The sequence below is a fragment of the Anas acuta genome, chromosome 25 (genome assembly GCF_963932015.1).
Source record: "Anas acuta chromosome 25, bAnaAcu1.1, whole genome shotgun sequence".
In the NCBI taxonomy this organism is placed as follows: Eukaryota; Metazoa; Chordata; class Aves; order Anseriformes; family Anatidae; genus Anas; species Anas acuta.
Window position 1 is genome coordinate 4,779,327 of NC_089003.1, and position 26,407 is coordinate 4,805,733.

A 26,407-nucleotide genomic window follows, 5' to 3' on the forward strand; every position below is an offset into this window, starting at 1 on the left:
TTTCATCTCAGAGTGAGGCAGCAGCCTTATTGGTCCTAACCACTCTTTTTGGATCATGTCTGAATGAAGACATTTTGCTCCTCACTTTTCCCTGTGCTCTTCTTCCTGCCTGCCCTCTCTCCCAGGTTCACCTGCAGCCTTAAGACATGTCGCTGTATGACCAGTGCATGCTGTGCTGGCCCAGTGACACAATCCCACTGGTCAGCAGCCGCAATGAGCCCTGCTTCAGGCAGTGCCAGAACTCAGTGCCAGAACATAACCGCTCTGACGCTCTCTCAATACACTGCCGTTTAACCCCAAGCTCTGCAAGGGGACTTCCAAGCACCAGAAGTGTCTCCCAGCGAGCATGGCTGCAGCTGTGTCCCAGGCTCACCCCACACACCGTGTCACACCCCCTGTCCCTCCCAGCTCTGCAGGCCACTGGCTGCCTTTGCTGCAAGGGTGCACTGCTGGTTAGTGTCCGGCTGGGTTCTTCCTGCACCCACAATCCCTTCATGTGGGTCTGCTTCCATGGCAGCCAGCCCCCACCCTCCATTATTCTGTGGGTGCTTCCTGACTAAGAAGAAAATTCTTTTCTTTGCTTCTTTGCACCATCATGAGGTTCTGGTCAACCCCTTTTTCCAGCCTGCCCGTGTTCTCCGAAGCCCCCTTGTGACCTACGCTGTTACCACCTGTGTGCTCCAGCTGGGGACCATGCACATATTGGCCAAGGGCGCCCTCTTTCTGACAGTTTCTGATGGATAAAAGTAGCGATGAAGGAGCTTAGATTGCATCTGAAGGAAGGAGAGCAGTTTGGTGGTGGTAAATTCATGGTGTTGTTTGTATTTACAGAAGATCTTCTTCAAAAATGGCTCCTGGTATGGAACACATGCACTCATGGATCGTGACAAAAATTCCAAATGTACCTCAGGAGCCAGGGACTGGTCTGTTGTTGGCAGCAGCCAGGTGCAGTCTAGGCAGGCAAGGAACAGGGAAAGTGGTAGAGGAGGCGCAGGCATCAAGGAAAGTGACTTTCAAGCATATAGCTGGAGCACATGGGTCAGCAGGGCCAGCTGTCAGGGCATGGACTTGCTCCAGCATGGGGAGCACAGAGAGGAGAAGGGAAGTGCAGATGGAGAGGGAAGGAAGCTTTGCATCTCTCCATCAAATTTCAACACCTGTCAGTTAGCAGGCCTCTCTCTTAAAGTGTTAGTAATTTGAAAGAAGCAGTGGGAGCAGGACTGTGTGGAGGTCTCCCTGGTGCTACACACAGCTCATGCTGTCATGTGTGTTCCTTCCCTCACCTGACATCACTGCATGTGCCGTCTTGCCTCCTCACACCGAGATGGGTCTGACCCACATTGGACGCCATTGTCTGATCTGTAAGAACTGAAGGGGCTTGGAGGGGCCGGGATGGGGCCTGGCTGGCAGGTGAACCTCCGGGGCATAATTAGCATAGTGCTGACATGATAGAGTTATTCTGTGCATCCTCAGAGGCTGGTTGCAGTAAGGGAATCTGTTTAAGCGCCCTGTGCTCATGTGTGCTCCTGGGTGTCATGACAGAAATAAGCTTGCATCATACTGGGAGAAGATACAAGATTTTTTCTTACCTAAGAAAAGATTTTTTTCTTACCTTACCTTCTTTCTGTATGTAAGAGAAGGTGCCTGTATTGAGGAAACTTCCAGGGTGAGAAGGTAAGATGCAGCAGATATGGAAGGAATCTGTTCCATGGTTGTCCCTTTGGCAACTTAACCTGCAACCTTAGATGTTGGCAACACCAGAGCAGCATGGTGTGATGACTGTAAGAGAAATAGCATGGAGGGTGTAGCGGCGTGAAGACACCATGGCCATGCTCTGCGATATCACCACAGGGATGGGGAACTTGATGGTACAATGGGCCTAACAGACTGCATAGCCAGCCCTGAGCCAAACTGATAATCATGGATGAACTTTGCTCATTATAATCTCATTATGATGCCAAAACACACCTCCAGCCCAAAGGCTAGACACCCCCAAGGTGCAACCACCCCTCACTGAGCATGCACTCTGAATTTCTCTAAGCTCAAACCTCTAAGGTAAAGTGAGAAATTTTTATACCCTTAGTAGCAAAGGTATGTATGACTAGAGTCACTCAAGCTCTACCTAAAAGTAAGAAAGTAGTATGAAAATGGCCCAAGGGACGAAGAATGTTAGAGAAGATACCATCACAGACCAGTCAGGACATTGCTGACCTCTGGGATCTGTCAATGTGCTGAAGCTCTCTTCCCTCCATAGGGACACCTCTTGAGTGAGATCAAAACCTTTGTTATACCAAATGCTTCCCCAGGAAACCTAGCATTGCCAATAGAGTTATTTCATAAGTTAACTTACATGTAGTTGATTGTGCTAGTTCTCGATATTTCAACATGCTTTGCAAGCAGTGTGTTTATCACCAGTGATCCAAAAGAACCTCCAAAAGGAGCACAAGAAGGCAACACACATCCTGTATCATTAGCTGGGATGTTTTGAATTTAAGAGGAGCTTGTCAGAAAATAGTCCAATTAATCTTAAGAATGCTGCAAGAAAAGCAAAAAGTAAAATAAACTTCTAACAAGCAAGTTTTTTTCTCTAGTTTCTCTACTTTTCCCAGTTCATTTTTTTCTGAACAAAGTCACTGAATGCTCAGAAGATGATAACAGTGATTTAAATGCATTTCTTCTTTCCTCTAAGCAATACTGATCTTCCTTGTGGGATCTTTTGTTTCCTGTATTCATTCTACCTTTATAATTCTCAAACTGGAATTCAGAGGCTGCCTGGTCAGCCCCAGCCATATTCCCAGGCAAGAACCAGAGGGAAAGCATTGTTCCTGCAGAGGTGTTCAATGTCTCCAGAGAATCCTTGGGGCAATGATCCCGGGGGTAGGTCAGACCCTTGCTGAGACAAGGCTGAGGCTGGTGCTGCCTTCCCTGAGAGCACAGAGAAAAGAGGGCCCATGGCTGTCCCCTGCTGGGAGCTGCCTGGGCCAAGCTTTTCTTTCTCCTGGTTGCTTTGCTTCTTGCTCTTGCGAGCACACAACAGAGTTTCCTCAAGCCTGAGGATGTCAAAACACCACATTCAACATGGTTTGTGAGACAGAGAAGCTTCAACAGCACAGCCTCGTTTCTCCTGTCTGGTCTCGGCATTTACATCCTGCAAGATGCCCTTCTTCGCACAGACACGCAAATCCCCCATTGCTGCAGGAGCTGGTCACTACACCACTGCTTCACTACGACACTGCTCCCTGTACAGGAGCTGGAGATCATCACACATGCCCCCAGCTCCCCTGAGAAGATGACATCTAATACAACAGGTTGTAGGTCTTCATTTATCTCTTGCTCTGATTGCTTAAAGTGGTGAACATGGAGAACTCTTAGGCCTTTGGCACTAAGGGCTGTTCTATTTTTTCTGTCCCTCAGGCACAGGCTTTGGACATGGACTAGCTGAATGTAACCTGGAGATAACGTGGTGGCTGGGATGTGAATCAAGTTTACCGACTGACTCATTGAAGAGAGGGAAGAACCCTGCAAATCTCTGTCAGAATTTGTTCTAGGGGCCTGGGGCCTGGGCCTGGGGCCCAGTTTGAGAATTTGTTCTGGGCTGGCCTGGCCAGGGCTTGGAGCAAGCTGCTAAATCATGGGCTGCTATGAATTTACTCACCCTGGGGATGAAGGGCTTAGAGCAAGCCCCCGAGGGAGTCCTGGTTCCCAGCAGGCTTTGCCCTATTCTGGCAGTCTGGAAAGGGTACAACAGCAGAGCACTGTGGTCCAGGTCAGCCAGTCAGTCAGCCCTCTCTGCACAGCCATTACAAACAGACACTAGCCTGTTTGGGAAAGAGGATCTGCCTGGCAGATCTCAGGGTCCACAAGGGAAGAAGCACTACCAGGGGAGAGCTGAGGGCCCAATACCAGAGCTCTGCCTTGCACAGACACATCCTCTCCCCTTCTGGGGTTGTTGCACAGCCAGTGTACCTCCCTGCACTAGGGTGTCACGCACAGCACAGAAGTACAAGGCGCTGTCAGAGAGCTCGACTTCCTTCAGTTGCAGAACACTGGATTTCCTCTCAGTGTTCAGCTCTGTGGTAAAACGGTCCTTCTGCTTGGTGCCTACTATGCCTTGATGTGAAATCAGCTGAGGGACTTGGCCCTTCTTCTGCTGGTACCAGAATAAGCCCTGAAAGTTGGAGCTTTGGTATGTGCAAGTGGTCTGGAAGGTATTTCTGTGCTCCACGGTGACTTGTCCTTCTTGCTGTTTCACAGACACCTGCCCCATGGTTTCTGGAAGAAAGAGAAGGTCAGCAACTCTGTAGGGAAGTCTCCAGACAGCCAAACAGGAGTGGATTTAGACACGTGGGAGATAAGTTTACCAGGACGGAGCCCTGCCTGTGCCGACAAGCAGGAGGACATTGGAGGCCATGGCAGGAACACATCAGGCAGAAGACAGACTGGACACCCTGGTAATGTCCATGGGAGGAGAGCTTTCATGTCCTGTATTGACTTGGACACAATCTGTCTTTTTCTATAGGAAAGGGAGAAATGAGGGACTGCAGAGACTGATGAAATCTTCTCTGGTGACAGTAGGTAGACCAGAAGAGAGAGGCAGAAAAGGGATGGACTGAAAGGATGAGAGAAGCAGGAGAGGTCTCTTCTCCATCTCCTCTTTCTAAATTTCGAAGAATAATGGCATCATGAGAGAACTGGTCCAAGAACCAGAAACAGGAAACAACATTTACCAATATTTTCCCTGCGATTCATAAACTCTTCCCCACATAAATGTGATAAGGCTGATGAGGGCTTCCTGGGAAAAGAAGATTTATGTCTTGATTAAAAGCCAGCACTTACCCAGCAGGAGCTCCAGGAAGGCAGTGAAGACGAGATACCCACGGTGCATGCTGAGACTGACCCTCCTGTTTACTGCGGGAGGGAGAGTCAGAAAAGCACCTCCCAGCCCCAAGAGAACAGAGCTCAGGAAATGACTCTGCTGGGGGAACAAGGGCAGATTCAGTGACAAGATATGTTCTGTTCTGACTGTGCCCCAAATGCTCCCTGGGGTTTCTCCCTCCTCCAGCAGGAGCAACCTCTGAGGATTGTCACAGTCAGGGGAACTCTGGGAGCCGCATCATGTGCAGGGGCTGCTCTTGTCTCCTCTCCCAGTGGGGTCCTCACCTCCCCAGCTACATCTGCCTTCTCTTCTGCACAGGCACTGCTTGGCCATGGTTGATGTCAGGGCAGTCTTCTCCACTGAGATTGTGCACCTTCACCTGGGGTCCTCAGCTCCATGGGGATGTTCCTGTTTCCTGTGGGAGGACAAGACACTTTGATTTCTCTTTCACATCCCCAGAAAGAAGGGAGGAATCATGCTATGCAGCAGCCCAGGGTTTCTGGCTGTGTCCTGTTCTGGTGGGATAACCTAGCATTTGCAAGAGGAACGGGGCTCCATTGGGGTGTTGGATGGCACAAGCCCAGAGGGGACAAGGACAACCTGTTCCATAGGGCGAGGGGTGAGGAGTCAGCAGGGAAAAGGATGTGGGTTCAGGGGGTCACATGCATTTACAATGATGGGCCACAGGGGGCACCCACCCAGGGCCACGTCCCTGGCAGTTTCTGCTTCCCTGATGCTTGGGCTCCCTCTATCACCACCCCTAACACCTTGTCTGGCTAGGCTGTGCCTGGCTAGTTGCATTGTCTCCCCCCATACCTCCCTCAGCACACCTCAAATGTGGAATTCTCAGACACCCAAACGAATGACTCTCCAAGCCCTGCAGACACCTGGCGATGTCCCCTCCCTCCTCTTGCCCACCCTCCACTTCCTTGCTTTGGAGGGGTTGAAGAAAGACTCTTGATGCTGTGACAGCACTGCTCCATAACTACTCAAACATTGGAGCGATGGCAGTGGAGTTCTAGCTCCAAGTACAGAGTACAGCATGCTAGGGACTGCTGAAGGGATGGTTAATTCTGTCCCAGGCAGTCCCAGTACAGCTCCATAAATCAGGGTTCCCAGCTTCAGGAAAAAAAAAAAAAAAAAAAAGCCTATGCTATTCCGTTTTTCTTTGAGAGTTTGGCTCCATTTGACTTTTGAATATATCACCTAACAATGCAATTTGAATAGATAGCTAAACACAAAGATTAGACGTATTCTAATATGAACTCACTGTGTAGTATCCTAATTACAAGAGTAAAAATCACTCCCCTGTGCAGGGAGACCCTGGCCCAACATGGGACTCTTCCTCTCTGAGGATGTGCAGAAGGAAAAGTGCAGATGCTTATTCATCCCTGTACACTCGTTGCTCCTGACATCTCCCAGACTGTCTCCCGTACTGGTCTGCAGCCCCTGCTCTCCCTACAGAAAACACTTCCACTTCTTCCAGGGAGGCAGGACTCCAATTTCCCCCCTCCAGAAATGATGGGATGCCATCTTGACCCTAGCTTGCCCTGCCTCAAAGTCACATCTCACCAAAGTCTGACAGTGCCATCAAGGCTGCCAGGAAAAGCAGGACCATGTCACGCTCTCGCCTTCACAGGGTGCCCACGTAGTGCCTGGAAAGAGGGAGCTCAAGCTTGCAAGTTCACTTCCCCCTCTGCCAGCTCAAAGCAGCCTCTAAACCTCAGCACAGAGGGTGGAGCAAAGCTCTCCCCCTAGTCTCAAGACTAGTGGTTAAAGCAGTCAGAAAGGAATCCAGCCAATCTTTGCTGTGCCCTAGGATCCCCATGGCCAGCCAGAAGTGTTCAAGCACCGTGAGTGTCACACTTGTGCAGTTAGCTCAAAACTGCAGGCCTGTGAAGGCTAGGACATTTCACTTGGTCAGCGGTAAGGCAAAAGGGCAACGACATCGCCCCTGTCTGCTTCCCTCTTCTGGCCCCTTCTGGCAGGTGGGCAGCCCCAGCAAGGGGCAAGTGTCCCCATTGGCCTCCCTCTGCCATCCAACCTTCAAGGGGACTTCCAAGCAACGCCAGGACGCCCACGTGGCTCCGGCTGTGGCTGTGTCTCTGGCAGGCTGGTGCCATCTCCGTTCAGCTGCACCCAGGCTCCAGACCCTTTCAGCAGAACCGAAGTGCCTTGGAGGGGCCGGGCTGGCGGGGAAACCCCTGCGGCTGCGGGACGAGGTGGTCCTGGCGGGCGGAGCGGCAGCGCCCCCTGGGGGCTGTGCCCCTGCCTCGCCCCCGCCACACACGCCCGGCCCCGCCCGCCACGGTTCCTGCACGGCCGCAGCCCCGGCTCCTCTCCCCGTGGCTCTCAGGGCGCAGTAATACACCGCCGCGTCCCGAAGACGGGGCCGGGCGAGTCGCAGGGTGCTGGACCGGCGGTCTCCTGCCACCGACAACCGCCCTGCCGGGTCCGTCACATCTTGAGACCCACTACGAGCCCACACGAGGAATGCGGGTCCTCGGCCCGGGAACTGACGGTACCAGTAGATGTAGTCGTATGACTGGATGTTGGGATGTGAGCAGGAGATGTTGATGCCGGAGCCCTCCCTGGTCTGTGCCCGTGGCTCCTGCTGCACCTGGGCTCTGCCTGCAGCCACTGCCAAGACGGAAAGAAGGAAAAAACTCAGAAAATGGCTTTGCTTCCACCAAAAATGTCAGGAAAGGGGAAAGGTCAGAAGAAAACGGTTGACAGCCGATGCGAGCTTTTTCTCAGAAGAAAGCACACAAAGGACATTTCTCTGGGAAGGGTTATTTAGGGACCAGGTCGGAGCAGGACTGTTTGGAAGGAGAGTCCGAGCCAGGAGAAGAAGGGAAGCAGGCAGCAATGAGTGGGGGTGTGCCGAAAGGAGAGGAGGAAGGCAGGGAGCAAGGCAAGGTGGGAGGCAACGGCCGGCTGAGCTCGCTGGAGGCAGGCGGGATGGCTGCAGAGGGAGGCCAGAGGGGAGCGAGGTCCGTAAGAAGCCGGCGGGCCAGAAGCGAGGGCAGCCCCGTCCCGTCCCGTCCCCGGCGCCGGCAGCCCCGCGCACCCAGGAGCACCGCGGCCAGCGCCGCCAGCCCTGCGGCCCGGCCCTGCCGCATCCCGCCGCTCCGCCGCCCGCGCCGCGCTGCCCCCGCCAGCCCCGGCTCTGCTCCGCCCGCGGCGCCTCCTCCCCGCCGCCGCCGCCCGGCGCCGCCAGCTCCGCCCCGGGGCCGCTCGGGGGCTGGCCCGGGCTGCGAGTGCTGGGCGCCTGTGGGCGGGCAGGGCTTCGGCTGCTGCCCGCGGGGCTCTGCCCGTCCTGCAGCCCAGCCCGGGATAGGAGAGGCAGAGGGAGAGAGAGTGGGAGATGGAGCGGGAGCGAAAGGGCGAGGGAGCAGAGGCAGCATCTGCCCTTCTGCTACGGCATCTCCTTTGGGAGTGGGAAGGGGAGAGGAGGGCAGTGAATGGGGTAGGAGATGAGTAGGTAGAGAGGAGAGAAGGGGGAGAGGAGAAAGCAGCTGCCTGCCTGAAGCGTCCCCAGTGGAGGGCAACGGGTCAGGCTGGGCTGGGCCTGGGAGCTTGGTGCTGTGGTGTGCTGATATCACAGCTGTGGCCGGCACTGCTGCAGGTGTGGAAAGGCAGCAGCAGGAACGGGTCCGGGGACACAGTGCCCCGACAGCACCCCAAACCGTACGGGGCCCTGCTGTCTGGCACTGCCCATTGAGCTGTCATCGTCGGTCGAGCGTCTCTGCCCAGATTGAGGGGCACAGTTGCCACTTTCCCATTTACAGGCTTCACGGCAATAGTAGCTGAGCATGTACCCAGGAGACACACAGGCAGGGACAAGCATGCCCATTTGGGGAAGATAGACGCAGGCCAGTACCCCCAGTAGCTGCTTTTGGAGACCCCAAATGGACTTGCCACATTTTCCTGGAGGCTGAGACCCCCTTTCCCTGCTTGGGGGACCCCTGGCTCCAGCAGCTGACAGCACAGGGCAGGGATGTCCTCGTGCTGAGTCTGACTCCAGCAGCTAGCATCAAATCCACTTCTGCCACTCCATGAGGAATTGCTACGTTCTCCTTGCAGCACATGTGTTCACGGGACAGAGCGAGATTATGGAGACGTAAGGAAATATTCCAGAAGAGGACAGGACAGACAGCGGTGCTCATGTGCAGGGCCCAGCCATGCAAGTACAGGCTGCAGCCCCTTTTACACCCTGCTCTGTCTGCCCTAGTGTACTCCTCCCGGCTCCCATTTCCCTGCACGTCCCCTCATGGGGTTGTATAGGTCTGTCCTGCACCCACCCCAGCGTGTGTCCTAGCCCACAGCTGTAGGAGGTGCAAGGCCCAAGCTGATCTCCCTGTGGCTTCTTGATAGGCCACCAACTGGTGTTGTGACTGCCCACATTTGATCTCCTCTCTTCCTCCCTCATCATCTATCAGTCAGGTTTGTATCCCTGTGTGTTGTTTCCAGCTTCCTGCAGTTCTTTCTCTCGGCCCCCCTCCCAAGTGCTGAAGGGCTGCTTCTAGGGTAGCAAACAAGAAGGGAGGAGCTGAAAGCTATGAAAGAAAATAAGGGCTGCTGTGGAAGCAGTGATGGCAGCTTCCCCAAGAACTCCATGTCAGAAGAGAGTAGAGAAAACAGCATGGCCCTGAAAGCAGAGACAGCAAACACAGCAGAGGAAACAAAGAAACAACCTCCCTCTGTTTCTCAGGTTTCGCATGGCTTCCTTCACCTTCTCGGTCTTTACGCTGTAGGTTGGTGCATGGGGCGGAGGGAATCACAGCCCTGGAGAAGATGGACACCACTTTGTTGTGGGAGAAGTTTGCAATGGGTTGGGTATAGAGGAGGGAACGTAGCCCCCGGCATGATACAAGTGCAGGGAAGTGAGAGTGAGCAGACAGTGTCTTGTGTCTCCTCACACGTCTACGTTCAGAGGGAGACCAGGAGCACCCTGCAGGAGCTCAAGGAGCACAAGAAAACTGGTGGTGCTGTTGTATTTAAGGAGCACAGCAGTCCAGAAGCTCTCTGCAGAAGGCAGCTGCATGACTGACAGCGAGTCCCAGAAGGAGCTGTGATTGTGTAGGGCCAGAGCAGGGCAAACGAAGGGTGAGCGCCGCTTCCATGTATATTTCATCCATATAACCAAACCTACCAATTTCTGAAATTGCACGCATTAGCCCCAGACTAAGTATGCTTCATCTCCAGAGTTCAGCTCTGTGTCCTTTGAATCCCCCTGTGAAGTGGGAGTAGACGATACACATGTCTGTTTGGCTTTCTGTGTTGCACCCACAGGGTCTGTCCTTCCTCCCACAGCACAGCAACACCAGGACCCATGTTCCTCTGGTTCAGTACCACTTCTGCCCAAGGTTTCAGACCCTGCATGACTCAGCACCAGGCCCATGAGTCACAGATGTATGTGTGGCATTGGTTTCCCCATGGGGGACCTCTGTCCCACCCCACACACCACTGACACTGCACCGGCAGCAGATCCACGCAGGGCTGGGCCTGCACAAAGATGGCAGGATTTCTCAGCCTTTCTCCTTGTGCATAAAGCTAATGCCATCCTTTTGAACTCTCTAGCCATGGGGAGTGCAGCTGTGTCCTGGCCTGGAGAGGCAGGGAGGGGTGACTGCCACCATGCTCTTACACTCTGAATCCTGTGGTACAGAATTAAAGAAAGGATCCAAACTGTTGTGGGCCCATCCTTGTTGGGGACTGACATTGGCAATGAACTTCTTAGGGTCAGGAGAAAGAGGGCTTCAGATACAGAAGGCTGCATTTCAGCATATGTGCTGTGGGCACTTCTGGGCTATTTTGTTCTGTGATTGTTCAGCTGTTCTCAGGTTCCTTCTTCCTCTCTTCTTGCCAACTAAACATCCACCACACAGCTCTCTCACACCCCCTGCTGAAAGCAAGATGTTGGGAGAGAATGTGATTTAAGCTAAAGGGCTTACAAGTATAGATAGGGACAATATAATTAAATGAAAAAGGAAGCATAATTATAAAACTAAAGAGTGAAAAGTATTTGGAAACAAACTGAGAGAAAATTATACTCCACTTCCCATCAGCAAGTGATGTTCGTCGAAGTCTTTGGAAGCACTGACTTAGTATGCCCACCCCTGGTTTTCCTTCCCCTTTCACATCTTTCCTGCTGAGTGTGACATCATCCAGTACGGAATATCCCTTTGGTTGGTTTAGGTCAGGTGCCCTGGTGATGTCCCCTCCCAACCTCGTGCCCACCCCCCACCTTCCGGCTTTGGGGGGCTTGGAGAGAGTCTTGATGCTGTGTCAGCACTGCCCCACTATAGCCCCAATGTTGGTGTGATGGCAATGCTGTTCTAGCTCCAAGTGCTGAGCACAGCACTCTAGGGGCTGCTGTGGGGAATGTTGAGTCTGTCCCACATAGCCCCAACACAGGCCAGTGCCCACATGGGAGGAACATGTGCATGAACGTGACACAGTGTACAGCAAAGATTCTGGACAGCATTTGAGCAAAGCACATGGTTTGACGTGGTAGAGAGGGGAGGTGGACTGGGAGCCTTGCAGAAGGCGCTGGAGCCAGGGCTCTTGACAACATAATGTCAGCTTTCTTGGGCCTTGCACTTAAGGCCTGAGAATCCTATTTGTTAGCCTGAGTAGCAGTGGCAAGGAAAGTGCTGGAGTGCCCCGACTGATCACTGGTGGGTGTCATGACAGAAATAAGCTTGCGTCATGTGAGGAGATGGTGTATGATTTTATTCATTTTTTTTTTGAAGCAAAAAATGAAAGGCATCAAGTTATGGGAGTGAAGAAGGAATTCCCTATGGACAGGATCTGCACTGTGTGTCTTGGGAAAACCCACCCGGCTCTGTCCGATGCTGGTAGAAGGCAGGATCACCTGCACATGAAAGCATTCCTTTCTGTGTACATTCATCTTGTTATTCCTTCTAACTAAAACAGCCACTGACCTGTTGGGCCTTTCTTTTGTGATCCAGAAAGGGCCCTGCACAACCTCTCCCCCTTTACAGACACCCCTGGGTCAGAGCAGGAGGAGGCAAAACAGGCCAGCAGGTTTTCCCTGAGGGCAGTGTCAGCAGGGTTAGGGTCACAGGCAGGAGCTGGGTCACCTGTAATCAAAAGGGCCCCAGAGAGTCCCTAGGGAGTCACCCTGACTGAAAACATTTGCCTTTACTGGACTCTTCCAGCACGTGAGCTGAGTCTTCTGCCCACACTGACATGTGTTGCCTGGAAATACTTAGGCCTCCCTACCTGCCACTCAGGAGCTGCCTTCTCTGGGGAAAGGACATAAAGCAGGAAATGAAAAGCAGCATCACAGGAAGGCAACACACATCCCGTATCATTAGGTGGGATGTTTTGCATTCAAGAGCAGCTTGTCAGAAAATAGTCCCTGCTTCAAGGGATGCCTCTGGACATGGGGCAGCTAAGGCCCACTATAAAAGCCAGCCCAGCTCCGTGCTCTCTCATCCACTTCTCTGGCCTTCTTCTTGTTGGGATCCAGGTGAGTGTGAAGCACCTTCTTGTCTCCCTCATTCTCCCACAGGAGGACTCAGTTCCTTGGACCTTTCAGCTGCTATCAGCTGTGTGCCCTGCCAAATCTTGGGACTGCTGATTGTGGGAGAGTCAAGGGGTAGAAGGTTTGTCATGGAGGAAGATTGGGCCTTTGGTATGATGGCTCTTATGCTGGAGCCTAGGGTGTATCCTGGCTGCGGTGGCTCTTTTTGGGCCCTGTCAGGATGCAGCCAAGAATGCCTCGCACATCCCTGCACAGCCTCCAGCTCACAGTACTGCCTGTGCCTTGGATCTGTTAGGGTGGGGTGACTGGCTGCTCCTCATGCATGCCCATGTTAAACTTCCTATCTGCCCTCTCTCCCAGGTGCACCTCCTGCCCCCAGACATGTCCTGCTACGACCAGTGCCGGCCATGCCAGCCGTGCGGCCCAACCCCGCTGGCCAGCAGCTGCAACGAGCCCTGCGTCAGGCAGTGCCAGAACTCCACCATTGTCATCCAGCCCTCTCCCGTGGTGGTGACCCTGCCCGGCCCCATCCTCAGCTCCTTCCCGCAGAACACGGCTGTGGGATCCTCCACCTCTGCTGCCGTTGGCAGCATCCTCAGCTGTGACGGCGTCCCCATCAACTCTGGGTGCTGTGACCTCTCCTGCATTACCAGCCGCTACTGTGGCAGCAGGTGCCGCCCCTGCTAAAGATGCCAGACAGTGCCCCAGACCAGGACCCCAGGAACCCAGAACATGCTGCTGGCCAAAATGGATGGAAGAAGAGACCTCATGTTGTTGTTCTAAGAGGACCTGACCATCTCTGGCTTTCCTGTAAAGACAGATAGGAAGGGGCCAGCCCGGAGTCTATGACAACATGACCAACGTCTTCCTATCCTGTTTTCTACACACTCTTTTTCTTTCTTTGCTTTCTTGCCCTCTCCTTTGTGTGAGGCCCCCAGAAACCAGTCTGGAGAGACCTGGTAGACCCTCTCCCCATGTGGGCCAGGTAGATTGATGCCCTGTTGCAAGTCTGCCATTGGAAAAGCTGAACAGATTTTTGTCTGCTCCTGCTTGCTACGATCTTGGGGCCTCCTCTTGGAGTCACCTCCTTTCCCTCCTGAGCCTTGATAAACATTTGCAGCAACCCTGAGTGTGTCCCTGTGTGGTCTTTTCATCTGGATACTGATGGCCAAGGGAGAAAACCATTCCTTAGTGGGAATAGGCTGGGGGCACTGCCTCATTCCTCTAGGCACTGGAGGGTGGGGCATACTGCAGCAATTCCTCTTTCAGGCAGTGTCTCTTGAAGGTGAGGAAGACATCCCTAGTTCCATCACAGCCAATAGCCACCAGTCCTTGACTTCTGGCATCTCCGCCTAGACAAGCGCTGTTGACATTGTAGGCCCCAGCTCTTGGGGAAGAGTGTTTGTCTTGCTTTGGGTGGAGCTGTGCTAAGGATGGAGGCTGAGACCAATATGATCCCAAAGGAATGCAGAAACTGGGAATGGGTAATTGTCTTGGTGATGGCCCTCTGTCCCTCATCGACTTTCACATTTCCTCCACCACCTAATCATGGGCATCATGTCTGGGCATGGAGAGCAGGAACAGCTTCCCTGTGCATCCCCATCACACTACAGCACAGCGTCTGGCATGGCCCAGCTGTTGCCAAGATGCATAGGGCTGAGGAGATCCACAGGTTCGTACTGGTACCAGTCCCATCAGGCCACACACTGGAGCCCCCAGGCCCTGTGAACTCAATTCCTTTTTCATAAAGGCAGGCCCAGGGCAGGGACCAATGCCCAAACACTCACGGCTGCTCAGTCTTGCTTTCTTTTCCCCAAGCATGGATCAGCTTTCATCAGGCCCTGGAACTCAGAGACCCCATAGGTGGCACAATTGCACCATGCTCCAGAAAAGACATTCTGTGGTGGCAGGGATCCCAGAGTCTCTGCTGAGACATAGCAGTGAGAATGGGACCTGATTGTGCACTCAGCAAGATCTGTGTATGGGCCCTGAACGTCACAGGGCATGCACCAGCCCAACCACAGGGCACACGCTGGGGGATCTTCTCCCAGGCACCAAGCTCCTCTGTCATTCCCAGAGCCATGAGGATGATGTGGCCCTTGTGCTCCATGTAGCCCCACTGCTCTCCACACCCAGGTGAGGGCCTTCCCACAGTAGCACACCTCGGGGCCCTGTGGTGTGGGGGTACTTTACTTTCACAAGAACTCTTGGCCCCTAGTCCAAAGACTCTGCTCAAGCTCAGGCCTAGCATGGCATTGCCCCAGCTCTGCTGCCTGTGTGCCTGTGCCTGGCCAAATCTTGTCAGCCTGGCCTAGCCAGCCTCTTAGGTGGTGCAGGGCCATCACTGGATGGAGCCTTCATCCAGGCCTCTCTGGAGTCTGGCCTATCAGGTATTAGCCCCGGCCCAGCTCTCACGCTGGGACCGAGACTTTCTACGTGTAACACATCCATTGCTTGGGTTAGAGCAATAATCAATAGGTGCTTCTGAGCCAGAATTATCTCCTGGCTAACACTGAAGTCTGAGATGGAGGAGCATATTCACAATTTGGAGATTCACAATTGTCTTGGAAATGACAGAATCCTTCTGGAGAACAAGTCCCCTCCACATCCAGAGTTGTTGCACAGCCAGGGCACCTTCCTGCACCAGCGTGTCACTCACAGCACAGAAGTACAAGGCGCTGTCAGAAAGCTCGACTTCCTTCAGCCGCAGAACACTGGATTTCCTCTCAGTGTTCAGCTCCGTGGTGAGACGGTCACTCTGCTTGGTGCCTGCTCCTGCTTGATAGGAAATCCGTTGAGGGGCTTGTCCCTTCTTCTGCTGGTACCAGAGCAAGCCATTAAAGTTGGAGGTTTCATATGTGCAATTGGTCTGGAAGGTGTTTCCCTGCTCCACGGAGACTTGTCCTTCTTGCTGGATGACGGACACCTGCCCCGTGGTTTCTGGAAGAAAGAGAAGTTCAGCAGTTCTGTGGGGAAATCTCCAGACAGCCAAACAGGAGTGAATTCAGACCTGTGGGAGATAAGGCCCCCTGTCCTTTACTGGGCTGAAAGGTCCCCACGGCTGGGGCACAGCAAGGTGGTGTGGGGGCAGAGCTCAGAGCTCCCTGGCCAGAGCGGACCCTGAGGAGAGCTGTGCTGTGTGCCTGCTCCTCCTGCCTCACACATCAGGCAGAAGACAGACTGGACACCCTGGTAATGTCCATGGGAGGAGAGCTTTCATGTCCCTGTATCCACTTGGACACAATCTGTCTGTTTCTATAGGAAAGGGAGAAATGAGGGACGGCAGAGACTGATGAAATCTTCTCTGGTTACAGTAGGCGGACCAGAAGAGAGACGCAGAAAAGGGATGGACTGAAAGGACGAGAGAAGCAGGAGAGGTCTCTTCTCCATCTCCTCATTCCAAATTTCGAAGAATAACAGCAATGTGAGATAACCAGTCCAAGAACCAGAAACAGGAGACAACATTTACCAACATTTTCCCTGTGATTCATAATCTCTTTTTCACATAAATGTGGTAAGGCTGACGAGGGCTTCCTGGGAAAAGAAGATTTATGTCTTGATTAAAAGCCAGCACTTACCCAGCAGTTGCCCCAGGAAGGCAGTGAGGATGAGATACCCACGGTGCATGCTGAGACCGACCCTCTTGTTTGCTGTGGGAGAGAGAGTCAGAAAAGCACCTCCCAGCCCCAAGAGAACAGAGCTCAGGAAATGACCCTGCTGGGGGAACAGGAGGAGATTCAGCAAAGATAAATTTTCTGTTCTGACTGTGCCCCAAATGCTCCCTGGGGTTTCTCCCTCCTCCAGCAGGAGCAACCTCTGAGGATTGTCACAGTCAGGGATCCTGGGAACTCTGGGAGCCGCATCATGTGCAGGGGCTGCTCTTGTCTCCTCTCCCAGTGGGGTCCTCACTTCCCCAGCTACATCTGCCTTCTCTTCTCTCTTCTGCACAGGCACTGTTTGGCCATGGCTGATGTCAGGACAGTCTTCCCCACTGAGCTTGTTCTTTCTACCTTGGGGTCCTCTGCTCCATAGAAATGTTTCTGTTTCCTGTGTGAGGAGTAGATGCCTTTCACATCCCCAGAAAGAAGGGAGGAACCATGCTACGCAGCAGACAGGGTTTCTGGCTGTGTCCTGTTCTGGTGGGATAACCTAGCATTTGCAAGAGGAACGGGGCTTCATTGGGGTGTTGGATGGCATGAGCCTAGAGGGGACAAGGACAACCTGTTCCATCGGGCAAGGGGTGAGGCGTCAGCAGGGAAAAGGATGTGGGTTCAGTGGGTCACGTGCACTCACAATGATGGGCCACAGGGGGCACTCACCCAGGGCCACATCCACAGCAGTTTCTGCTTCCCTGATGCTTGGGCCCCCTCTATCACCACCCCTAACACCTTGTCTGGCTAGGCTGTGCCTGGCTAGTTGCCTTGTCAATGCCTCAGATGTGTACTTCTCAGACATCCAAAGGAATGACACTCCAAGCCCTGCAGCCCCCAACTGCTCCTTTCATAGCCCCCAGGCAGTGTGAACGTTCTCCCTCTCTCCAAAAATATTTACCGCATGAAGCAGTGAATCCTCTTCACTGCCTGTGGTGTCCCGAAACAGAAGGAGATTGTTCATGGAGAAGTTTGGGATCTGCATGGCAGCTCACCTGAGTAGGCACAGAGCTCTGCTGTGCTGTACAGAGCTGTGCTGTCCACATCCTTTGGCACGTGGTAGTGTGCATGTGGCAAGTCTGTAGGAGTGAAGCAACGTGTTGTTGTTCGATGAATAGAGCTCTCCATTTCAAAGAAGAATTACACAAAATCCCAGAAAATCTCCAAAGAAAACAATGCCAGTGAATCTCAGCAGGAGCAGGATCTGCAGCATGTGCCTTGCCCTGACAAGTGGTCTGTCTTATGTTCCTTGGTGAGCTCCACCACAACCACTCTCTTACTCCCCCTCATCAGAAGAGGGTGAGAAGAAAAAAAAATAATATAAGGGAAAAGTAAGAGAGAGAAATAAGCAAGGGCTGCACAGAAGCACAGAGAGAAAAGAAAATTATTCTCTACTTCCCCTCAAAAAGTGATGTTTGGCCATCTCCTGGCAAGCAGGGCCTCAATACTCATAGCGATTGTTTGGGAGGACAGATGTCTTCATAATGAGAGCTCCCCGCTTTCCTTCCCCTTTGCCGCCTTTTATTGCTGAGTGTGACATCACATGGAATGGAATATCCCTTTGGATGATATGGGTCAGCTGCCATGGTGATGTCCCCTCCCTCCTTTTGCCAACCCTCCACTTCCTGGCTTTGGAGGTGTTGGAGAAAGAATCTTGATGTTGTGCCAGCGCTGGTCCATAATTGCCCAAACATTGTTGCGATGGCAGTGGAGTTCTAGCTCTAAGTGCAGAGCACAGCACCCTAGGGGCTACTGTGGGGAATGTTAATTCTGTCCCAGACAGTCCCAGTACAGCTCCATAAATCAGGGACAACTCTTTGGGCCTGACTATTCAGCCAGTTTCTAACCCAATGAAGCATGCGCCAGTCCAAGCCATGAGCAGCCAGTTTCTTGAGGAGAATGCTGTGGGAAACGGTGTCAAAAGCCTTGCTGAAGTCAAGGTAGAACACATCCACAGCCTTTCCCTCATCCACCCAGAGCGTCACAGAGTGTCATAGAAGGAGATCAGGTTCGTCAAGCAGGACCTGCCTTTCATAAACTCATGCTGACTGGGCCTGATCGCCTTCCAGCCCACTCCTTCTCAATTTTCCACATTGCAGCTAACAGCCAGCTAACTCTCCTTCCTTCCTTTTCTCTTTCCTTACTGTACATGCATCTTTCCATTTATTAAATTCATTCCTTGAGGGATTTGGATTGTGGTGTATTGAGCTTAGCCATTGCTGCTTTGCATCTTGCCTTCCATTTCCAAGAAAACCCTTTCACAGTGGGGCCCATTTCTCAAGGGAACCATTCATTATTCTAACACAAGGCTCCTGCTGACTACACCCAGCTCTGTCTCCCAACACTACAGAGCACTGGCAGGTTCTCTACGGATCCTTGGCGGAATGAGGACTGGTCACAGGTTGTGGTTGTAAATAGGGATGTATTGTTTCATAATAAATTACTAGAAATACTAAAAATTACTACAAAATCCTAAAGCTTACTACAAATAAATTGCTAGTTTGATTACTAGCTTGATAACACCAATGCCCTTTCTCGCCACAATGGTGGGTATCTCAGCATGCTGGGGCCAGTGAGAGGGAGAGACAAGGAGGCAGGGGTGCACATTAACAGCCCCTTCCACATGATGAATGTTTGCCTTGCTGTTGGTTATGCTAACCACACTGCCAGGCATCAGGAGCAGGGGCTGCTGGCTCACCACAAGCCCCAGGTGTCCTTGCTGGGCAGGCTCAGCTCAGAGCGCTATGCAAACTGTGATGAGACGGAACTGCACCTCACAGCACCCGCACCTTCCTGTATAAAGCTGCAAGCTGAAGGCACCAGTGTGGGTTCAGTGCACACAGGTAGACAGCGCTGTCCTGCAGCTTGGCATCTTGCACGTGGAGAAGCACCTGGGAGTTCTCCATGGAGAGCACAGAGGAGATCCTCTCAGAATGCACATGAGGCTTGAACTTGCTCACCTGCAGCAAGAACTGAGGGGACTGGGTCAGGCGCTGCTGGTACCAGAAGATATAGGGTGTAGAGGTGCTGGTGGAGAAATTGCAGTGCAGAGTAGCGTTGTGTCCCACCTGGATGGCAGTTTCTTGTGCAAACTGCACCACAGAGTCCTTCTGTGCATGACCTGCAAAGCCAGAACAGCATCTCAGCACTGCTTGAAGATGTATCTGTTCTCCCTCTCTCTCTCCTGTGTCTATCAGCTCACCAACTTGTTCACTGTCCCCACTCTCCATCTCCCTTTTCATGGGCTATAGAATGCGGAGCTAAGTACACATGCACTCTTCTTTCTGCAGGTGTTATTCAATTCCCATAACCAAGTCTGTCAGCTTACCTACTTTTTAGGAGTATCTCACCATGATTTGAGTCCTTATGTACCTATGAACAATGCGTGTATGACTGCTAGGCATCTGCAAAGGAAAAGTGTAGAAGCTTATTCATCCCTGTACACTCGTTGCTCCTGACATCTCCCAGACTGTCTCCCATACTGGTCTGCAGCCCCTGCTCTCCCTACAGAAAACACTTCTAGTTCTTCCAGGAGGAAGGAGTCCAATTTCCCCCCTCCAGAAATGATGGGCTGCCATCTTGACCCTAGCTTGCCCTGCCTCAAAGTCACATCTCACCAAAGTCTGACAGTGCCAACAGGGCTGCCAGGAAAAGCAGGACCATGTCACGCTCTCGCCTTCACAGGGTGCCCACGTAGTGCCTGGAAAGAGGGAGCTCAAGCTTGCAAGTTCACTTCCCCCTCTGCCAGCTCAAAGCAGCCTCTAAACCTCAGCACAGAGGGTGGAGCAAAGCTCTCCCCCTGCTGCTCCTTGGGGCTCACCTCTGCCCTAGCAAGGCTCTCAAGAGAGGGATGGACTAGTGGCTAAAGCAGTCAGAAAGGAATCCAGTCAGTCTTTGCTGTGCTCCAGGACCCCTTGGCCAGCCAGTAGTGTTCCAGCACTGGGGGAGCATCACACTTGTGCAGTTAGCTCACAACTGCAGGCCTGTGAAGGCTAGGACATTTCACTTGGTCAGCTGTAAGGTAAAAGGACACCAACATGGCTGCTGTGTGCTTCCCTCTTTTTGCCCCTCCCAGCAGGTGGGCAGCCCCAGCAAGGGGCAAGTGTCCCCAGTGGCCTCCCCCTCCCATCCAGAACCCAGCCCCAGACACAGAGGTCTGCACCCACCTCTGCTGTCAATGAAGATGGGATTGCTTCCCCCACCCCTTCCCCACAACCCCCTTGGAAAAGCCACGTTCTCTCAAGTTGGCAGGGAAGGACGCCCCACCACAGCGCTCTGCTCAGCAGTCAGCACCTCTGCACACACAGACGGGAGTGAATCCTGCACCAAGGGCAGACCTTCAGCAGCGCGGGCTAGTGCAGCAAACCCCTTCGTGACTCAGTCCTTTGGCAAGATCCAAGGTTCCAATATGTGTCATTAGAGTGAGTGACCAGAACAGATATTTGTTGTATTGCCAGGACGTCATCTCAGCGCCAGAGGTCCTGGATTTGGGCTTAGGAAGAAACCTGTACAACAAGCTCTTGGAAAAAAAGACCACTGCAGAAAACGGAGGAAACCCAGTGTGGCTGTTCTGAGGCTCCCTCAGGCCCGTGCTGTTAAACTCCAGGCCCTGCAAGGGGACTTCCAAGCACCGGCAGCGACCCCACGCGGCCCGACTGTGGCTGTGCCCCCGCCTCGCCCACGCCCCACCTGCCCGGCCCCACGCACTGCGGGGCACCCCCTGATGCCTCCAGCTGCACAGGCCGTTGGCTGCCTTTGCTGCAAGGGCGCGCTGCTGGCTCGTGTGTGGCTGGGTGCCTCCTGCACCCAAAAGCCTTTCCTGAGGGTTTGCTTCCCTGGCAGCCAGCCCCCATCCTGAATTACTCTGGGGGCTCTTCCTGCCCAAGAGGAAAATCCTTTTCTTTGCTCCTTTGCACCAAAATGAGGTTCTGGTCACCCCCTTTCTCCAGCCAGCCTGTGTTCTCCACAGCACATTTGTGACCTACACAGTCACCACCTGTGTGCCCTGGCTGGGGACCATGCACAAACTCACCGAGGGTGCCCTCCTTCGGACTGCTTGTGGCCCTAATGAAAGCATTCAGCAGGACTGGATGTCTGGCACTGCCAGCTGCTACTCAGGCAGAAGGTGCCCTCCACGCCAAAGCTGCAGGCTTGGGCCTCCGGGAAGGGCTCTCAGGAGCTATGAACACTGTGCCAGACAGTCAGCCATACTGAAGACTCCAAATGCTGAGAATTCATTTGGCACAAGGGGGAGTGGGATGGGGACACACAAATTACTCTTGCTATTGTGTGATCCCTTTGCTGTGATATTCTACACATGGAGGAGTGACAGCTGCTCCTTTACCCTCAGGCGAACCAGCCAGTCCAGGCAGAACCAGCCATGGGAATCTGTCCCCTCTACGATGCATTTCTGAGACAATGCTGGCAGGCCTTTATAGACAAGTGAGAGGAGATGGGCCTGGCACTAGCATTGACTCCCAGATGAACCTGGCAGTGTCCAGGGTTGGAAATCTCTGACTGACAGACACTCTCAGGAGCCTTACAGCAGTCTGCTTCTCCTATACATCCCAAGGTCAACGATGGACAGCCACTCAGAGGCACTCCAAATGTTGCTATCCTGAATTAAACCAAGGATCCAAACTGTCCTGATACGGTCCTTGTTTGGGCCTGAAGATGGCAGGAACAGAGGGTGATTGTTGCAGCGGGACGAAAAGGAGGGCTCAGGAGAAAGGAGCTGTATTTTCCAGTGCCTCTTCACTGCACACACCTCTGAGAGGCTGGTGCCATCTGCGTTCAGCTGCTCTCAGGCTCCTTCTGACAATGGGAACCCGCTCCCCTGCAGGACTCATGCACAGAGCACAGGAGAGTGCTACAACTGTGCACATTCCCTCGTGATAAAGGGGAAACAAGGACACAGTCACGTGCTCATCTATACCTGCATGGAGTCCTGGACAAATCTCTGCACCCACGTGCCTTCACACAAAGCTAGCTGCACAGTGGTTGTCACAAGACAAGAGCAGATGTGTGAACAAAAGCAACCGGGCACTCAGACGAGTGCACAAGGTGAGCCTACAAGGACAGGTGCTATATTATGGACCTCGTTCTCATAGTACCTGGGGTTGGTGGGACTGTGAAGCTCAAGGGCAGCCTTGGCTGCAGTTACTGTGAAATGGTGGAAGTTAGGTTCCTGAGCACAGTGAGGAGGAAGCACAAGAAACTTGCTGCCCTGGACTTCTGGAGAGCAGACTTTGGCCTGCTCAGGCATCTGCTTGGTAGAGTACCATGATACAAACCCCTGACGGGGAGATGGGCCCAAAAAGGCTGCTTAATATTCCAGGAATATTCAAGCAATATTCAAGGATTACCTCCTCCAAGCTCAGGAGTGATGCATCCCAAGAGGGAGTCAGGCAAAATGCCAGGAGACCTGCATGAATGAACATGGAGCAACTGGCTGAACTCAAACATGACAGAGAAGGCCATAGAGGGTAGGAGCAAGGACAGGTAGACTGGAAAGAATATAGATACATAGTCTGATGAGGCAAGATAGGAATCAAGTTAGGAGAGCTAAATCAAAGCCAGAATTGAATTTGGCCAAGGAAAGAAGCTTTGTTTCCATGCTTGTCTGCCTTGACAGTAGCATGTCCAGAACATGGAGGGAGGTGATTCACGGCCTGTGCTCCGCTCCATTGAGACCCGACCTGTGATATAGTATAAACTCACTTTAGGATAGAATAAAACTTGTGGTTAAAAGTTAGCAAGGACAAAGTAAACGACATCTTGTTATCTGTAGACCTTCTGTTATGTTTAAGCATCTTGTTATTTGAAAACATCCCAGTATCTGTTAACCGTTAGTCAGGCTGAGACTTGAGATAACTTGAGTCAACTGTCTTGTCTTGTTAACTGAGACTTCCTGTTATCTGCCGACCCTCAGTTAAACTGAAAGCCAACTCAGCATTTTTACAGCTTGGAAAACAACTGATTAAACAAAGGTGAAAAGTGCATTAAGAGGAAGACCTACGGCCTTCCTCCCAAAGACCACTGCCCACATCCTGGAGACCCCGGCCCACAATTCTTGGAAGACTTATGCGCAAGCGCAAGGACTGATAAGCTAATTAGCATACGAAGCGAGGGTAGGCGGGGATAGGTAATGAATATGTATGGGTGCTAATTGAATATTCATTGTTTCGCTGTATAAATATGAGATATTTTGTCACTTCGAACGTACACGATAGGCGGAAGGATCCCCCGTGCATCCAGCGCTGCAATAAAGAATATACCACTTAAAGAAATTTTGGCTTTGATCTTTAAATCACCTGGAGTGCTGTGTTCAGCTTTGGGGCCCCCAGCACGAGAAAGATATAGCCCTGTTCAAGTGGGTTCAGAGCAGAGCCATGAAGATGATCAGAGGGGACCCATCCAGCACGTCCAGTGAGTCTTCTGCCCTCCACTGATGCATTCCTGCCCTAGAAATCCTTGGACATTTCATCCTAGCACTCTAAAGAAACCATCACTGCAGAATGGCCATGGCCTAGATCTGCAAATGAAAAGGCAGCAGTGCAGGAAACCGGTGCACAGCCCATATCATTTGTTGGGATGGTTTGCATTCAAGATGAGCTTGTCAGAAAATTGTTACCTCTGCCAAGGGTGCCTCTGGGCCTGCGGCAATGAAGTACCAGTATAAAAGGCAGCCCAGCTCTCTGCTCTCTCATCCAATTCTGTTGCCTCATCCTCCTTGGTAACCAGGTGAGTCTGAAGCCCTCTCTCCTCTTCTTCTCAACTAGAAGGGATCTTGCATTAATAGACATCTCATCTGGTGGTGGTTCAGAGCGATGCTGGGCCTTGGAGTTCCTTCCCATCTGAGAGGGGTGGAGAGAGATGTTCTGTGTAGAGAGAGGCTGGGATATGGTGCAGAGGTAGACTTTTGGGTTATGTGCAACATGATTGTCTCATTGGATCAGCCTGCGCTTTGAAGGGCCCTGTCAGTACAAAGCGATGAAGACCATGAACCTCCTGGCACAACCCCACATCCACCCTCACCAGTTGCCTTAGCTCCTTTGTGGTGGGATAATGGGGCTGCTCCTCACCATATGCTCTGCTTCCTCTCTGCCCTCTCTCCCAGGTGCATCTCCAGCCCAAGACATGTCCTGCTACAACCAGTGCCTGCCATGCCGGCCCTGTGGCCCGACCCCGCTGGCCAGCAGCTGCAACGAGCCCTGCGTCAGGCAGTGCCAGAACTCCACCGTCGTCATTGAGCCCTCTCCCGTAGTGGTGACCCTGCCCGGCCCCATCCTCAGCTCCTTCCCGCAGAACACCGTTGTGGGATCCTCCACCTCTGCTGCCGTTGGCAGCATCCTCAGCTGTGACGGAGTCCCCATCACCTCCGGGTGCTGTGATCTCTCGGGCATTTCCAGCCGCTACTGTGGCAGAAGATGCCTGCCCTGCTAAAGCCACTGCCCATGGCCCTGGGGTTCCAGCACGACCATGGTGCTGGACAACAGAAGGAGGAGTCTTCAGGCCATTGCTTTCAGAATGACTGACCTTCCTCACCTCCTCTGGCAAACATTGGCAGGAGCCTGACCAGGGGCTAGTCTGAGATCTCTGAAAACACGGTCCATGTCTCTCCTTCCATTCTAACACCTACCCCCCTGTCTCAATTTTCATAGTGTTCTTCTCCTCCCCTGTGCTGTGGGGATCCTCAGATCCAGCCCTGCCACCGTGGTAACAGCAGACTAATGCCCTGCATGAACTCCTCCATGGGCAAAGGATGCCGCCTCTTGGTTGGCCCTGGTGATCCCTGCACTGAAGGGCCTCTGCTCAGAGTGACCTCCTTTTCCTCTGTACACTCTTTAAAGTTTCCGGCAACCCAGCCTTGGCTGTAGATGTTTCTTCCCTCTGCGTATGCCCTCCTGAGCCGCCCAGCGAGAATTGTCTTGCCCTTGGTGGGTATAAGATGGGCGTTTAAGGAGCCTTTTCCCCACTCCCAGAACAATGGGAGGTTGCGACATGCTGCAGAGGGTCCTCTCTTGGACAATGCCCCTTGGGGCTGAAGAAGACATTCCTCACTTTCACAGAGCTAGGGGCAATCTACCCTTGCCTTGCAGCATCTCTGCCCACAGCTCCCCCCTGTCCTGCAAACAGAGAGCACAACCTCTGCTGTCCTCATGGAAGAAGCTACGAGTCTATGGGAGGCTGTGGAGGCTTGGCACCCTGTAGGCTCTTAGGAACGGGCTTCTTCTTGCTCAGGACAGTGCTGTGCTGGGGAAGCAGGTGGGGACAGAAGATGGATGGCAGATGTGGGGAATGGGTGGAATAAGTGCAGGGATGCCCGACTGCTTCTACTCCACCCTCATCTTCCCTCGTTTGCCCTACCTCAGGGCTATGGCCAGCACACATGGGCATGTGTGGCAGGAACACATGTCCCATGAGGCCCAACCGCCCCCAGCACGGCACTTGGCAGGGCCCAGGTGATGGCACACATGCAGGGCTGATCCCCTTCTACAAGACAGCATTGGTGTTCCCCGTCATGGAACATACACGTAAATCTCTAGTCCCTGAGGACCCTGAACCCATATGGGGTGGGTCAATGCAAAGACAGCAGGCAGTTCGCATGCCCCCACACTGCTCTAGGGTGCCCACTTGCCCCCAAGCATGCAACAGCTTTCCTCAGGTGCAGGACTTGCACTCACAGGGACTTCCTCACGCTCATTTCCACTTTTCCTGACCATTTGCTTTGCTCCTGCTCAGGCAAGTTGTTTCTCTGTTTCTTCTTTTGGTTATGTAGAGGCTATGTTCAGGACGCGTGCAGCTCTCTGTTGCCCAGTTGCACTTCAAGGATGCCCATTGTTTCCAGGCCCTGCTTGAGTGCTGGCAGACATTTTTCCTGTCAGTGCTTTGCAGCCCTTTGATGTTTCTCATCAGTATCTTATTAGAGCCTGGTTACATCTATGACAGGTCGCATCAGAAGGGCACCTTGTCCTTCCCTGCTCAATTACAGAGCTGTGTTCTTATGGATCCACTTATGGCCCTGCTTGGTACAGCCTTGTCATGTCCAGAAGGAATCAGCCATGCAGGCAAGAGAGATGAGCCAAAGGTGCACTGGGGTAAACCCTTTGTCTTTCCTGGTGCCAGAGGAATGGAGTCAGCCACAGCTGCAAGAGAATGCAACCAATTTAGCCCAGGTGAACGTATGGCACTGCCAGGGCTAAGGTGTGGGGTAGACCACAGGAAAGAGCTCTGACAAACATTTCTGCTTTGTTGGGATGGCCCATTGCCCTGGAAGGGCTTGGCCCGTGTTGCAACCCAAAACATGACTGGTAGTTCCTGGAGACATTGGTTTCTTAATTGCTCTGCTGTTTATTGCCTACC

At 52.9% G+C, this 26,407-nt stretch overlaps 2 protein-coding genes, 2 long non-coding RNA genes and 1 gene segment (V, D, J or C); 2 read left to right on the forward strand and 3 right to left on the reverse strand.

The window, feature by feature from the left end:
- The window catches only part of LOC137844691 (T cell receptor alpha variable 1-2-like), a 62,328-nt gene that overhangs the window by 2,239 nt on the left and 33,682 nt on the right, over positions 1-26,407 (reverse strand).
- On the reverse strand, positions 1,786-7,981 carry LOC137844706 (uncharacterized). The gene is made up of 3 exons (XR_011090000.1): positions 7,947-7,981; positions 4,837-7,516; positions 1,786-2,535 (listed from the first exon to the last, which is right to left on the reverse strand). It is a non-coding gene; the product is annotated as an uncharacterized lncRNA (long non-coding RNA).
- LOC137844703 (feather keratin Cos2-3-like) lies at positions 12,198-13,511 on the forward strand. Its single transcript, XM_068661243.1, has 2 exons — positions 12,198-12,383; positions 12,753-13,511. Exons 1-2 carry the CDS (start codon positions 12,279-12,281, stop codon positions 13,077-13,079), a joined length of 432 nt encoding a protein of 143 aa, XP_068517344.1. The 5' UTR covers positions 12,198-12,278; the 3' UTR covers positions 13,080-13,511.
- On the reverse strand, positions 18,879-20,240 carry LOC137844708 (uncharacterized). The gene is made up of 3 exons (XR_011090002.1): positions 19,660-20,240; positions 19,111-19,163; positions 18,879-19,014 (listed from the first exon to the last, which is right to left on the reverse strand). It is a non-coding gene; the product is annotated as an uncharacterized lncRNA (long non-coding RNA).
- LOC137844694 (feather keratin Cos1-1/Cos1-3/Cos2-1-like) lies at positions 23,176-25,167 on the forward strand. The gene is made up of 2 exons (XM_068661233.1): positions 23,176-23,785; positions 24,162-25,167. Exon 2 carries the CDS (start codon positions 24,182-24,184, stop codon positions 24,485-24,487), a length of 306 nt encoding a protein of 101 aa, XP_068517334.1. The 5' UTR covers positions 23,176-23,785; positions 24,162-24,181; the 3' UTR covers positions 24,488-25,167.